This window comes from Dromiciops gliroides, chromosome 1 (assembly GCF_019393635.1).
Source record: "Dromiciops gliroides isolate mDroGli1 chromosome 1, mDroGli1.pri, whole genome shotgun sequence".
Classification (NCBI taxonomy): domain Eukaryota; kingdom Metazoa; phylum Chordata; class Mammalia; order Microbiotheria; family Microbiotheriidae; genus Dromiciops; species Dromiciops gliroides.
The window spans coordinates 56,865,579-56,879,494 of NC_057861.1; the positions used below are offsets into that span (position 1 = coordinate 56,865,579).

General features: G+C 52.7%; 1 protein-coding gene across 2 annotated transcripts; it reads right to left on the bottom strand.

Annotated features, from left to right (window-relative positions):
- Window positions 1-2,408: 2,408 nt before the first annotated feature.
- Window positions 2,409-11,491, bottom strand: GPX4 (glutathione peroxidase 4). 2 transcript variants are annotated; one of them, XM_043977589.1, is made up of 8 exons: window positions 11,334-11,456; window positions 7,588-7,791; window positions 5,307-5,401; window positions 4,913-5,057; window positions 4,522-4,673; window positions 4,327-4,351; window positions 3,115-3,174; window positions 2,409-2,648 (listed from the first exon to the last, which is right to left on the bottom strand). In XM_043977589.1, exons 2-8 carry the CDS (start codon window positions 7,711-7,713, stop codon window positions 2,616-2,618), a joined length of 636 nt encoding a protein of 211 aa, XP_043833524.1. In that variant the 5' UTR covers window positions 7,714-7,791; window positions 11,334-11,456; the 3' UTR covers window positions 2,409-2,615. The 2 variants fall into 2 exon arrangements, with proteins under 2 accessions (XP_043833524.1, XP_043833525.1); XM_043977590.1 differs by lacking the exon at window positions 7,588-7,791 and having other exon boundaries at window positions 11,334-11,491.
- Window positions 11,492-13,916: the final 2,425 nt, after the last annotated feature.

Consider the following 13,916-nt stretch of genomic DNA (forward strand, 5'->3'; position numbering starts at 1 on the left):
TGTAGCCTTGTGCCAAGATGGTGAGAGATGAAGCACACCCAAAAGATACTATGTGGGGCAAGCATTAAGATCCTGATAGGAGTCCCTGAGAAGTGCAGGCCCTTTGGTGACTCTGGGTCCAAGGTTCAGAACTCAGATGGTTCTGAGACACTGGCAGCAGACGATGGCTGGAGAGTGGGTCTTGACTGGAACTCAAGCTTAGTGCCAATTCCTTGGCCTCGTCTAAAAATGGTGGACAAGGCATACCCAATACCCTAAGTATGTAGCAACCACTTGAATCCAAAAAAGCACTGGACTTTGCTGGGGTTTGGGGGCTCCAGCAAACTCCACCAAAAAATCCTTTCCCTTTGCCTGGAGTTTCACCCAGGTGGTATTCTAAAAATGTCCAGATCTCCTGAGGTAAGGTTGAGTCTCCTAGAAAAAGAAGGAAGTTTCTTGACATGCTATGGGCTTGGATTAGAATCTTTTACCTTCATCCTTTACCTGTCACTTTAACTGCCATATTTTTTTGCCTTGTTTACTGAGTGCTTTTAAGGAGAGTTGATGGCTACCCCTTGGGAGGAGCTGCCATATGCTGACTGACAGTGCCAAGTCAGGAAATCCCACTGACAGAAGAATGACACTTTGGTCACAGCATGTGACTTGTGTCAGAGGCTTCATCTTGACACAAAGGGCCAAGTGCAATATGGAGACCTCTAAGCCTCCTTGGCTCATTTGCCCCTCCTCAAGTAACTACTTCAATGTGGTAGGTACTTCCTCTAGCCAGCATCAACCCCTGTTTGCAGATAAGGGAACAAAGACCCAAAGAGAAGGGCTTGACCCAAGTTCATGTAGTCAGCAGTAGAGGTAGGACAAGATTTGAGGTCTTTGGGCTCCCAGTTGGGGATTTTTGGGTAATGCCTTTGTAACTTGGTCCCTGAGACCTGGAGGAGGGCACAGTCACCATTCATGCTGCTTATGCTCATCTGTCCAAAGGGGACTGATGACCTCATCTGGACCCAGGTGGGCAGGCTGAATGACAAGGGGCTGTGGATGCTTGGGTGAGCCTGACCATTGGCCCACATTCTGATCCATTTAACTTGATAAGCTCAGAGCCCTGTAGCCTTGAGGCTTGTTCCCTGCCAGGCTCCTCCTCGGGCCTGAGTCTTGTTTTGCTAGAAAGGAGGGGGAACATGGTGTCAAACTGAAGTGGGCATTTTCTTGGGGCCTCAGTCCTTAAACCTTCTTGAGTGTTCTTCTCCCACAGCCTCTGTATCACTGCCCTGGCTCACTTCCCACCTTGCAGGTGTTGTCAGAATAACCCCCAGCCTAAACCAAGCCTCTTGTTCTCCTGCCTTGCCCAGGTGGACAATTCTGTGAAGCTACCTCTTACCTGTGCCAAGTAATACTTGGACCTCATCCCACTCCTGCCCCTCCTCCCACTGCTTCCTGCACAAGCCAGCAGGGGAGGGACAGCATTAAGCCTCGGCATAGGTGACCTCTGGCCTATTCACCATCAGTGTGATGGTCAAATGCGACGTCACCACTGGCCCAGGATGCTCAGTCAGTGGGGCAGAGGCTGGGCCTGGGCTGCCCTGGCACCCCACACTTTGGGGGACAATACACAGGACCAGCCTTATTTATGGGGGCTTCTAGAGTAGGGGTTCCTAAGCTGGACTCAGAGAACGAGAACGTATCCTCCCTTCCCATCACAGCTACCTCTCCAGAGGAGGGGAAGGGGCTCTCTACCCCATTCATCCAGACCCAGATTTGAGCCCAGGCCTCTGCCACATCTGAGATGGGCCCTAAGAGACTCCTCCCTCCTTCCTCATGGGCAAGAGGGCTCACAGTCAGAGATCCAGGCCTGGAAGGGACCTCGGCACCAACTAGTCCAACTTCTTTATTTTACAGGTGAGGAAACAGGCCTGGGGCCTGAGGAAGGAGGAGCAGAGCCAAGGTCCTGGGCCTCCAGCTCCGGTGCCCTTCCCCCCACAGCCGGGCTGGCTGCGGGTACAGTTACTGGGTCACAACACAAAGCCCTTCTTGGTGAGAACAAACATGGGAAGAGGGGCGGGGCACCAGCAGGCAGCCAAGAGAGGCCGGGAGCCAAAGGCAGAGCTACTCTGGGAGCGCTCGCTCACCGGTCAGGCCTGGCAATCATTCTCTGGGGCATGGGGGGGGGGGGAGGGGGAGTGAATGGAGATCAAGCTTCCCCAGGCTGCTGCCTTCTCAGCAGCCCCTTCATGGCAGGAAGTGGGAGAGGCAGCTGCCTTGAGTGCTTCCTCCAGGCCCCCAGGCCCGAGGCCTACAGCAAAGCCCCTTCCTCACAACAATCTGGTGTTATAGCTGGTAAAAGGGGGCCTCCCTCCTGCTCCCTAGGCCGAGGATCCAACGGTATGGAGAGCACAGAATGAGACCCGAGCCAGCTCTTTTTAACTTTTTATTCCAATGAATGAGCCAGGGGCTCGAGGCTGCCAGCTGTCGCCGTGTGCCCCCCAGGGCCTTCCTCCGGCGGAGGTGCACGCCAGGTTGTCGGGTCTACCCCACCAGGAAAACTGGTTTGAAGGCAGACCGTCATTGGTGCCGGGTGGAGGACTCTGAGGGTTGGGGAGACAGGAGCAGGAAGGGAAGGGAAACTAGAGGTAGCAAGGCAGGTCCTTCTCAATCACCTAGAGGAGGAATGGGAGAGAAGGGGGGTCAAAAGGAAGCCAGGAGTAGGGGGCGGCTAGGTGGTGCAGTGGATAAAGCACCAGCCCTGGACTCAGGAGTACCTGAGTTCAAATCTGGCCTCAGACACTTAACACTTACTAGCTGTGTGACCATGGGCAAGTCACTTAACCCCCATTGCCCCACATAAAAAAAAAAAAAAAAAAAACGGAAGCCAGGAGCCCCTCTGATTCCCCGCTGGCAAATCTCTCCTCCGGAGCCTGGCCAGAGCCAGGACGGGACTTTGTTCCAGGGGAAGTGAGAGTAGCAGACAGGCCTGGAGGGCCTTGGGCTCTGCTGGGCAATGGGCATCTCCTCCCTCACGGTCCCCCAGAGGGCCAGAGAATGAAGTAAGTTTGCCTGGGAAGCACCAGGGAAAGTCCCAGTGGCTTTGCTCAGGAGGGGGCGAGGGCCGGGGGCACCACCTACCAGGGGCTCTTCCATGGGACCGTACCGCTTCACCACACAGCCGTCTTTGTCAACGAGGAACTGGAAAGAGGAAGAGGAGAGCCATGGGGAGGAGGGGGGGCCACACAGGGAGGCCCTCCCTGGGACGGCCCAGCAGCTTTCTGGGTCACTAAGGGCCCTGACTGGCACCGGGGGAGCCAGCCAGGCCACACCATTACCCCTCTTTGCTAAAGGAGAGTATCCCAAGCAGCAGGCCTCGTGACAGCCAGGCCTCTGTGCCCTCTGGGGAGCTCAATCCAGGTGAACACTCGTTTTGCAAATGAAGAAAGTGACTTGCCTAGCAGGGCCAATGGCAGAACCAGGTCTCCTGACTGCCAAGCGAGGGCTTTTCCTACTATCCCTTGACGCCAACCTCCCAGCCCCTTCCCCAGATCCCTCCTCATCACAGAATCCGGGCTGGAAGACACCTCAGTGGGCACCTAGTCCAACCCAAACAGACCCAATTGACAGCCTTTAAACCTCTGATCCCATGAAGGAGAATTCCCATCATGACATGGCCGCCAGCCAGTCCTCTACCTGAACGGCCAATCCCACAAGGGCTTCTTGAGACATCTGCCAAGCCTCCAATGTCACTCCTCAGGCCTAGCTCTCCCATTTCCAGCCCTCTGTGACTCTGGTTTCTTACTGGGAGGCCCAGCAGGAGACCCGGTTCACATCAGAACACCGACCCTGTTCACTCTGCGTCTTTGGATGAGTCTGGTAACCTAAGTGTCAGTTAACCTTAGGTGTAAAAAGGGGCTGTTACTGCCCTGATATTCTGTCCTGAGAGACCAGGAGCTCTCTGGGAACTCGGGCGGTTTCATTTTTGCTTAACTGTGTTTGGCACACAGTAGGCCCTTACTAAATGCTCGCTGGGCAGCAGATTACTCGCACTCCCTACTTCTGGGGCTGTTCAAAGGATCAAATGAGAAAGAAGGGACCTGTTAAACACTAAACACTGGTTCTCCTTTCTGCCACTGCTGCAGCCGGGCTAAGATTACTCGTCTCCACTGAAACCTCCGCGGGTACAAGTACAGACAAGCGAATACACAGAAATCTCTGAGCTGGGGTCAGGAGAGGGTAAGTCCAGGGAAAGGTGGGACAGGAGCCCAAAGAGGGAGCCGTGGGCTGTCGGTGCGACTCGGTCACAGCCAGTCCATGGTTGTTACCCCAGGACAAGCAGACTGGGCTTACCTTGGTGAAGTTCCACTTTATTGCGCTAGAAAGGAAGGTGAACAGAAGAAGGGTGAGGCTTCTCACCAGCTCCCAGCCCAGTGCCCATTCCCAGTCACCTCCTGGGCCCCAGTGCCCACCCCTGCCCCAGCAGCCCCAGCCTTCCGTCCTGGCCTCCGTGCCCCCAGGGCTCTTTCCCCCACAGCAGACACTCACTTGCCCAAAATTCCCTTCCCTCTGGGCTGGATTTTCATCCATTTCCATAGGGGGTGGGCATCATCACCATTGACACATATCTTGCTGTACATATCAAACTTGACATTGTAGCCGGCAGCGAATTCTCGGATTTCCGCATTACTCCCTGGCTCCTGGGGATGAAGGATGACAGGGTGACAAGTGGTCCAGCTGGCTCTGAGGCCCACAGCTTCAAGTGAGAAGCTTCTGCTTCCACACACTCAATTTGGACAAGCTAACGCTGGCTGCTAAGAAGCTGCCCTTCCATTAGCTCCACACCTCTTATCAGGAGACCACTTTGGCACCACAAGCCCACTGTCCAAAGCTCCCCTGCCCCCAGCTTGTGCCCAGGGCTGGCCAGCCACCCACCTACCTGCCTCCCAAACTGGTTGCAGGGGAAGGCTAAGATCCGTAAACCGTGCTCAGCGTATCTGGCGTGCAGGTCGACAAGCTGAGTGTAGTTTACGTCTGTCTTACCTCATTGGGAGGCTACATTGGTGACGATGCAGACATAGCCCCTGGAGGAGAGAGGGGGGGGGCGGGCTATGAGTGGGGGAGGCAGGGGTCATCCCAAACAGCCCCCCCCTCGCCCTGCCAGAGGCCTGCCCTCGTTGCTGCATCCTCTCTGCTGCTCCTGCTTGGCAGGAGGCCCAGGAATCTGGCATGCCTTCTAGATAGGGCCTAAGCTCAGGTTACATAACTGGCAGCATCCCACCCATCCCCCAACCTTCCAAGTAGGAGCCTCACAGCCTCAGGCCAAGCCTTACCTGTACTTATCCAGGGACACTATGCGCCCATCAATGTCCTTAGCTGAAAAATCGTGCATGGACCTGGCGCATCTCCAGTCATTGCGGGAAGCGCACTGTAGGGCAAAGAGAAGGTGCTGAGCAGGTAACACTGGCCCAGGTCACTGAGCCCCTCTCTCTGGGCCTAGCAGCCTCCGGAGTCCTGGGTTCAAATGCTACCTCTGCTGCCGGAAACATCTTTAATGAGTGAGGGGAGGAGTCCAGAAGACCCTTCCCCTCTGGACAGGACCCAGGGAGGGCTCCGATCTCACGGTGCAGAATCAAACAGGTTTTTGGACTTGGCCAAAACAGGAAATTGTCTTGCTTGACTGTGCAAATTTGTTTTGTTTTTAAAATGGATGTATTTTTTTTCTAATACCACCATAACTTCTGCTGGAAAGCCATTCCATATAATACTATTTTTTAAGACAAAGAAGAGAGGAGAAAAATCAGCAAAACTGATCACTACATGGGGCAAAGTCAGAATACGTGCAGTGTACAATCCATGGGGACCTCTCTTCTCCACAAAGCAGGGTGGGGAGGGGAGACTACGTAGATTTGTCATTAAGGGTTTTGTGTTTCTTTGTCTTCAGTGGAGGAAGGAGAGAAAACGAATGCTTGTTAACTGAAAAACTAAACCAAATCCAAGTTAAAAGCACAAACCAAAGGAAGTGGCACCTAAGAGAGAGGGCCTGGAGGAGCAGGCTAAGTGCCCCATGGAAGCCCATGCCAGCACCAGGGCACCCCTGGTAGGCCACTCCTTAGTCCTTCATAGTGATGCTGGGTAGAATTCAGAGTCAGGTGCATGTCATTCCCCCTTGGAACAACGTAAGCTATTTCAAGTTGGTTTCATTTTTGTGCCTAGATCAATGCTTGGCATATAGTAGGTACTTCATATTTCCTGAATTGAAAAAATAAAACAAAAAACGAGGGAGCAACCACCCCTGTGGCCTCTGAAGTCCCCCCCCAGCTTGTACATTGTAGGCCTCCCCTCTAACCCTAGGTTATAAGATAGCCAGAGAGCAGCCAAGGGGCACTTTTCCCCACCCCCACCCCCTTTGTAAAGCCTCAGAAGAGGCCAAACCTGGCAGGATAATCTCCCTCCTCTCTTCAGCCACACCATGTGGTAGCTTATGAAGTGCTCTCTCCCAAGGCAGGCCACTTACACAGGGCTCCCCTCACGTGCACATTTTTCAGAAAGATCAAGATTTTGACCATCAAAAGTGAGGTCAATGAGTGTCTGAGTGACTGAGTGTCAAATTCCTGACAATCCCGGGGCAGGGGGCTAGGGATACAGCAGGAACTCAGGGATCTCTACCAGGGAGGGAGGGAGGACCCTGACCCAGTTCTTTACTTCCACTGGGATCTGAGATGAGCAGCAGCGGAGAGAAGAGCCCCTCCTCCAGCTCCTCTCCTTCCCTGGCAGCCAAGCTCACCGGGGATCTAGAGTCCCAGAGACTCTAGAGCAGGGAACAGTCAGCCCACTGGCAGTGAGCACCTGTCTTGGGCACAGTGCTAGGCAGGGAGGGCTGCCTGCTACTGATTGACCTGGGCCCCGAGTCCCTCTTTTGTCACTGAGAACTTGAACAAAGCGTCTGGGGCTGATTTCTGCCCATCGGCGAGAGGCAGCATGAGCTAACAGAGAGGGCTGCCCCTGAAGGCTGGAGGACCCGGGTTCCAATCCTGCCTCAGTCACTTACTACCACCTACATGACCCTCAGGGGGCACTGAACCAATCAGCCTCAATTTCCCCATCAGTAATGGGGGCTACATGTGTACCACCAACACTCAGTATTTGAGCCTCCACAATCCTGCAAAGGTCAAACGCTCTGTAACTTAAAAGGATGGGGCCGGACCGAGGATTTCACTGGGCCAGAGAACTGGTCCATTGGATGAGGAAACTCTGCCACCCATAGCTCCCTGCAAAGAGGGCCCTGATCCCTCAGGCCAGCTTTCTCTCCAGCCTCCACAACAGGCCACTGTAAGGGGTTGTCAAGGCTGGAAACCTTGAGGCATCCTGTACTGGCCCCAGGCCAGCCCCACTCACTTCTGACGCAACCTGGGCTCTCAAGAACAGCGGGAGGCTTCTTGCCAGGGACACCAGGGGTCCCCAGATTGGTGCCAGAGGCCCCGATCCCTTCAATGCCTCCAGCTCTTTGCTCTTCAGTAAAAATGAAGGCTCTCCATTCGGCTCCTTAAAAACAGTCTAACTAGTCTACCCCCACCTCCCCTTCACATCCAGGGATCATCTTTAAGTTCTTACCCCCATGAACCTGAGAAACAGGCTCCGACAGGCTGGAGAACGTCTCCAAAGGGAGCAGAGGCAGGAGTCCAAGCCAGGCCTGCAGGTCCCGGAGGCAGCCAGAGCCCTCAGGGACAGTTGGATCATCTCTAAGGTCCTTCCAGCTCGACAAAGGCTCAGATCAACCACACTGAGCCTCCCATTTTACAGGGAAGAAGCAGAGGCCTAAAGTCAGTCAGTGAGGAAGCACTGATTAAGCACCTACTTCGTGTCAGGCTTGGTGCTAAGCAAGACCTAAGCTGTCCTCAAGCAGCTCCCAGTCTAGAGAAGGAGACAGCATGCAAGAAGGAGGGACAAACAACTCTGCAGGGCTAAACCTTGTCCACAGTCACACAAGTTACTCTGCACAGACTTGTCTGTGTGCCTGTCACACCTCTTCCCAAGAGTCTACGCTCCCAGGGAGCAGGACGTCCACGACTTGGCACCGCGTCTGGCCCATAAAACACGCATCCGTGCAGTAAGAGCTGGCCCCTGCACCTTCTCTGAACCCTATGGTCCTAGAAGCTCTCGTAGGGCCACAGTGTGTGTCCAAGGAGGAGCTCAAACCCAGGTCTGAGCCAGGGAAAGTCCCAGCCCCGAGAGCCGGTGCCTGGCATGTCAGAAGCTCTTCATACACACATGGGAGCTCAGCTGAATGAGGAGCAGGGTCTCCAGACTCCCAGACCAGGTCTGGCTGTCTGGCTGACGTCGGGCAGCGCCCTGAGTCTGGCTCCCCTGGATGGGCCTGTGTGTGGGGATGTGGCCAAGGAAACACTTCAGTCCCCGTCCTCCCCAAGTGGTCTGGCCAGCCCAAGCCTGGAGGCTCCTTTTGGCCTCCCCAAAGAGCTGAGCAATTTCTAGATAAACAGTAGACACACCCATAAGATCGCCCCAGGGAAGAAAACAAACCCAAGTCTCAAAAACAGGCTGGAGGCTAGAGTGTATGTGTGTGTGTGTGGGGGCAGGTCTAATGTGAGCAGGGCAGGGCATAGAGGCCTCCCATCCCACCATTGCCCAATTCAAAGTCCAGAACAAAGGTCTGGTGATTCAAATGATTAAGCAGTCTCCCCTCCTACCTCTTACCTCATAGCTTTCAAAACTGGCCCCTAAGTAGTTATCTAGCTACACACTGAGAAGAGGAACAATTCTTGTTGCCCATTTCTAGGCAGTCACTCAATTCAATTCAGTTGTAAATCAATGTTACCAGGGCTAAGACAAGGCAGCTAGGTGGCACAGGAGATAGGGCATTGACCCTGGAGGCAGGAGGAATGAGTTCAAATCCCACTTCAAACACTTGACAGTTACTAGCTAGCTATGTGTGACTCTAGGCAAGTCATTAATCCCAATTGCCTCAAACATCGGGGCCCATCTCCAGAGATAGCTCTGGAGTAGAGAGTGAAGGCTGGTGACTTTGCCTCACTTAAATTCAATTCACTGCAAGTAATCATCACCTCCTGATGCTACAATATCAAGGCTAAAGATGTCAAAATGGAAAAAAAAAAAGGGTAGCACCAACTTCTGGACTCAAGGGGTAGTCAATCTAGTGGATAGGGAGAAGGAAGAGGTATGCACACAGAAGTGCACAAATTGGAATATGATTAGGTTCACAGGAGGGATCAAGAAGAGATTTAGGGGCACCTAGGTGGCACACTGGATAAAGCCACCGGCCCTGGATTCAGGAGGACCTGAATTGAAATCCAGCCTCAGACGCTTGACACTTACTAGCTGTGTGACCCTGGGCAAGTCACTTAACCCTCATTGCCCCACAAAAATAAATAAATAAATAAATAAATAGACAAATAGATAAATAAACATTTAAAAAGAAGAGGTTCAGAGAGGCAGGATTCAGTTCTAGCTGGGGTGCATCAGGAAAGTCTCCTTGGAAGAGGCAGCACCTAAGAGGGGGCCCTCAAAGACAGTCGATGTCAGGAGGCAGAGGTCCTTTGGACAGTGGGAAAGGACAGACTGGCTTGATAAGTGGCAGGAAGATCATTTAGGAGACTAATTACAACAATCCAGGTGGTGAGGGCCGGTACTAGGGGTAGTAGGGGAAAGGAAGAAAGATGAGTGATATTGTGGGGCCAGAATGGAGTGAGCAAGATGGAAGAAGCACCATAAATAAAGTATTAAATAAACAGAGTATTGGGTGTTTTGTACTGTGGAAGATGTGCTCAGTCCAATAACAGTGCCTGATATCCAGCCACTTTGGGGGCCCATAAACACAAAATTCATGCCAGTGGCCCTGCCTCAGAACCTAGAGGGCAGACCCAGCCAGATCCAAGGCACAAAATTCTTGGTGTGGGCAGACTTCAGAAAAACTGCTACTTTGTGATAACAGTGCCTAAGCCACCACCCTCCTTCCCACTGCTCTATCCCTCTTGCCCCTCTCTTCTTGGTTTTCCCGGCCCAAGCCCCTAGGAGTGGAGGTAAGGAAGGCAAGAGTCACCATCCAGCTCAGACAGGGAAAGGACTTGCCCAAGGTCATCATTAAGAATCACAGATCGGAAAACACTCTCTCCCTCTCATTTTTTATTTTATTTTATCTATTAAAAAAATTTTTTTTTCAGGGCAATGGGGGTTAAGTGACTTGCCCAGGGTCACATAGCTAGTAAGTGTCAAGGGTCTGAGGCCGGATTTGAACTCAGGTACTCCTGAATCCAGGGCCAGTGCTTTATCCACTGCGCCACCTAGCCGCCCCCTCTCCCTCTCATTTTTACAGCTAGGGAATTTCAGGCTCCGAGAGGTGAGGTTACAATGGCCATAGGGTTGGGTGGGAGGAGGGGAGGAAGGGGTCCGAGAACTTGGATGGAGAAAAAAGACATCTTTATTTTCAATAAGCTCTAACTGAAATTTGGCATTTCCTGCAGTTATTTGAAAACATCCTGCTGACTGACAAAGGGATCCAGGAAGCAACAAAAGATGGAGAATCCTGCTATCAATGATGTTAGGTCTTGGGGACACGGAGGATCCTCACAAGTCATGGAACTTGCCCCCTCCTCAAAGGAGCTTGAGACTAGTCCTGGGTCCCACCCCAAGAAAGCATCAGACACAGCAGTTGAACCCAGGGCCCCTCACTTCACAGTGACTTAGGATCACAGCTCTGGATCGAGAGGGGAGTCAGAAGACCCCCAGCCCAACCTCCCCACCGATAACAGATGAGGCCCGGGGAGATGATGGGGTTTGCCAGGGTCATCCCGCAGTGAGAGGGGGTACTGAGACTAGGCTGGGTCTTCAGTCCCCGGGTCTGGCGCTCCGGCCATCTCGCTATACCAGTCTGAGGGCATGCACGGAAGGAACAAGCAGAAGAATCGGGATCTGAACCCGCAGCCTCCTCTTTCCCCTGCGCGGCCCGGCGGGCACTGAGCGGGGCTAGTGGCCGCGCCTGCCCCTCCCCCTCCCGGCTTCGGCCTTGGAGAACAATCGCCCGCTGACGTCTGTCGGGCAGCCCCCTCCCCCATGGCAACCCCAGCTCCCGTCTCCCTACAGCACTCCCCCGGCCCCCGGCCTCGGGATTTGGGAAGGGATCTGGGCCCGAGCCGGGCCATACAGAGGCTAGCTAGAGACGGCTCGCGTCCGAGGGCCGGGGGGCTGGCGGGGCGGGGGTCTCGCGCTCCCGACCCTAACGGACCCGCGGGGCGGGGGTTAGGGCTCAGTGACCCCCGCTCGGCCGCACCAGGCTCTCCCCAACCTTGCCCTTCCCGCAGCCACGCAGGGCTGCCCAGACTCACCATACTGCTGGAAAGGCCTGGAGCCGCCAGGACTGCGCACAGCAGAGCTGGCTTCACCAGGCGGTAGAGGCGGCTGAAACTCATTTCGGCGGCGGCCGGGGAGCCTCCTTCCCCAGAGGCGGCTCCCTCCCGAGCGCTCCAATCAACGCGCGCCCGGGGAGCAGGCCGTGCCGGATCGCTCCACCCTCTGGCCTTCAATCATTGGTCTGAATCGTGGCGGGGATGGACAGGCGGCTCATCCAGCCAATCAACAGGTCGGAACGACAAGGGGCGGGGCTTTGGGTACGGGGGCGGGGTAGAGGCGTGGTCAGGAGTGGGGCGGGGCAGATTGCGGTGACTAGCTGGTCCCGCAGAGCACCTGACTCAAAGTTCTCTCTTGGCCCCTGAGGATTGATGCTGATGTCAAGAGTTGTTAGCAAGTGCGCAAGTCGGTATGAAAGACTGCGGCTGTAACTGTGCGGCTTATTTACCCGGATACTGTGGCCCCAAATCCCCAAACAACCTGACTGTCAGTCACCCAAGTTACCAGATAACTGCCTTAGTTTCTCCCATAGTCTATATAACTGTGTGGGACAATTATGGATTTGAGTCAGATTAAACTCTGAGGATGGAGTCTGAAAGATACCTACCCCCCTCCCCCCAGAATAGCTAGCCTCTCGCTTTGCCTAAAAGTGAATTGCTTGTCAAATTCTCACTGTCTCCTTTAAGTTTTATTGTTGAGAAAATGGACTTGGGACAGTTCTGTAAACTTTGGGGATGGGGTCTGAGAGATATCCAGTCCCCCAGTAAGTTTTATTACTTGTCACAGTTCTACCAATTAGCACTATTTACTTTACTTTTGCTACACCTTAGTTTATGGCCTGTAATAAAAAACTCCCCTCTCACATGTCAGAATCCCAGTCCCTGTCATGATAAATTGCAGTCAGATAAGGGAGTGATTTCTGCCTCCCTCTGTCTTTGACATTCCTCAGACTTGTACCCCTTCCCCTTTTCCCCTTTGTTCTTGGACATGTCTCCATACATGGATCACGAGCTGGGTACCCATCTTGGGTGAGACAGGATTGGATGTTAGATTGTGAGATCATCCACCCAAGATGTAGGTGGGGACAGTCCTTTTCAAGATTACTATAAAAACCTAGAGGATTGGGCATATCTTTGCAAGACTTCAATGTGTAATTGGGTTTTGCCCGTTCTCATGAGGATGTAATAAATCTGTCTCTGCTTGAGTTGGTGGTCTCCTCGAGTTATTTGGATAAACTAAGGCAGTTTGTCAGAAACATAACTATAGTTTATTGCAGTACAGTGGCCCCAGGGGTCCAGTTTCAGTTTGCTTAATTTGCCTAGTGGGGGTGGCTAGGTGGCGCAGTGGATAAAGCACCGGCCCTGGATTCAGGAGTACCTGAGTTCAAATCTGGCCTCAGACATTTGACACTTACTAGCTGTGTGACCCTGGGCAAGTCACTTAACCCCCACTGACCTGCAAAAAAAAAAAAAGATAATTAGTAATCTGGAAGAATCCTAGTTAAAGGTTTATCAACCAAGCCACCAAGTCCTAAATAAAACACTTATCTGCATATCTTTCCCAGTCACAAAGGCTGACTCACAGACATAGTAATTCACAGGCTTGTAATTCCAGGCCCTCAAGCACAAATTCTGAGACTTGGCAGGATTTAGAGCTGGAGAGACCTTGAAGATCTTCTACCAAGACCCAATAAGCTTCATTCCTAGCCAAGCCCGCATGGGGAGGAGGAATAAACATGTTTGGTGAGTTTTAGAAAGGGAAACTCCTGGAACCAGCAGAAACAAAGGAAAGGGCTTTGTGGAGGGGTTCCCAGTCTTGATCGGATCAGGGTCTGGGTAACTGTTAAAGATTAGGTTACACAAGCTCTGGAACTGGAGAGTTTCGTGTTAGTTTGAATGTCTAGTTTCTCTGTTAATTCTTTTTTTTTTTTAGTGAGGCAATTGGGGTTAAGTGACTTGCCCAGGGTCACACAGCTAGTAAGTGTGTGTTAAGTGTCTGAGGCCAGATTTGAACTCAGGTACTCCTGACTCCAGGGCCGGTGCTCTATCCACTGCGCCACCTAGCTGCCCCTCTCTGTTAATTCTTAATCTGTGTTTTCTGGCTCCTTACAAATAAACGAACTGCAGGGATCCTGGTTGTTGTAAATGGGATTCCTGTTCCGATATAGATTGGACTAGATAACCTTCAAGGTTAAAGACCTTCAAGGCCCTTCCAAATCTAAGACTCTGTGATTCCCTGGACACCAAGATCATTGAACAAATTGTCTACCTGGAATAAACTGACGACACTATTCTTCAGGATCGGAAAAATGCTGAATTTGCCATCAGGACTGACTACCACTAAGTTGCTGTGTAACTCTGAATGTCTCTTCTCTCGTCTATGACCTCAGTTTTTCCTCCTCAATAAAATGAGGTAGATAACATGGATTTCCGTGAGGGCTCTTTGAGGGCAAGGGATTGTCTACAAATGTCCTGGAAATAAGCACATAGAAGCCTAATATTTGTTGACGTTCCCTCCCTCCCAGGTCTGACATACCTACTTTAGAAAACTACAACTCCCAG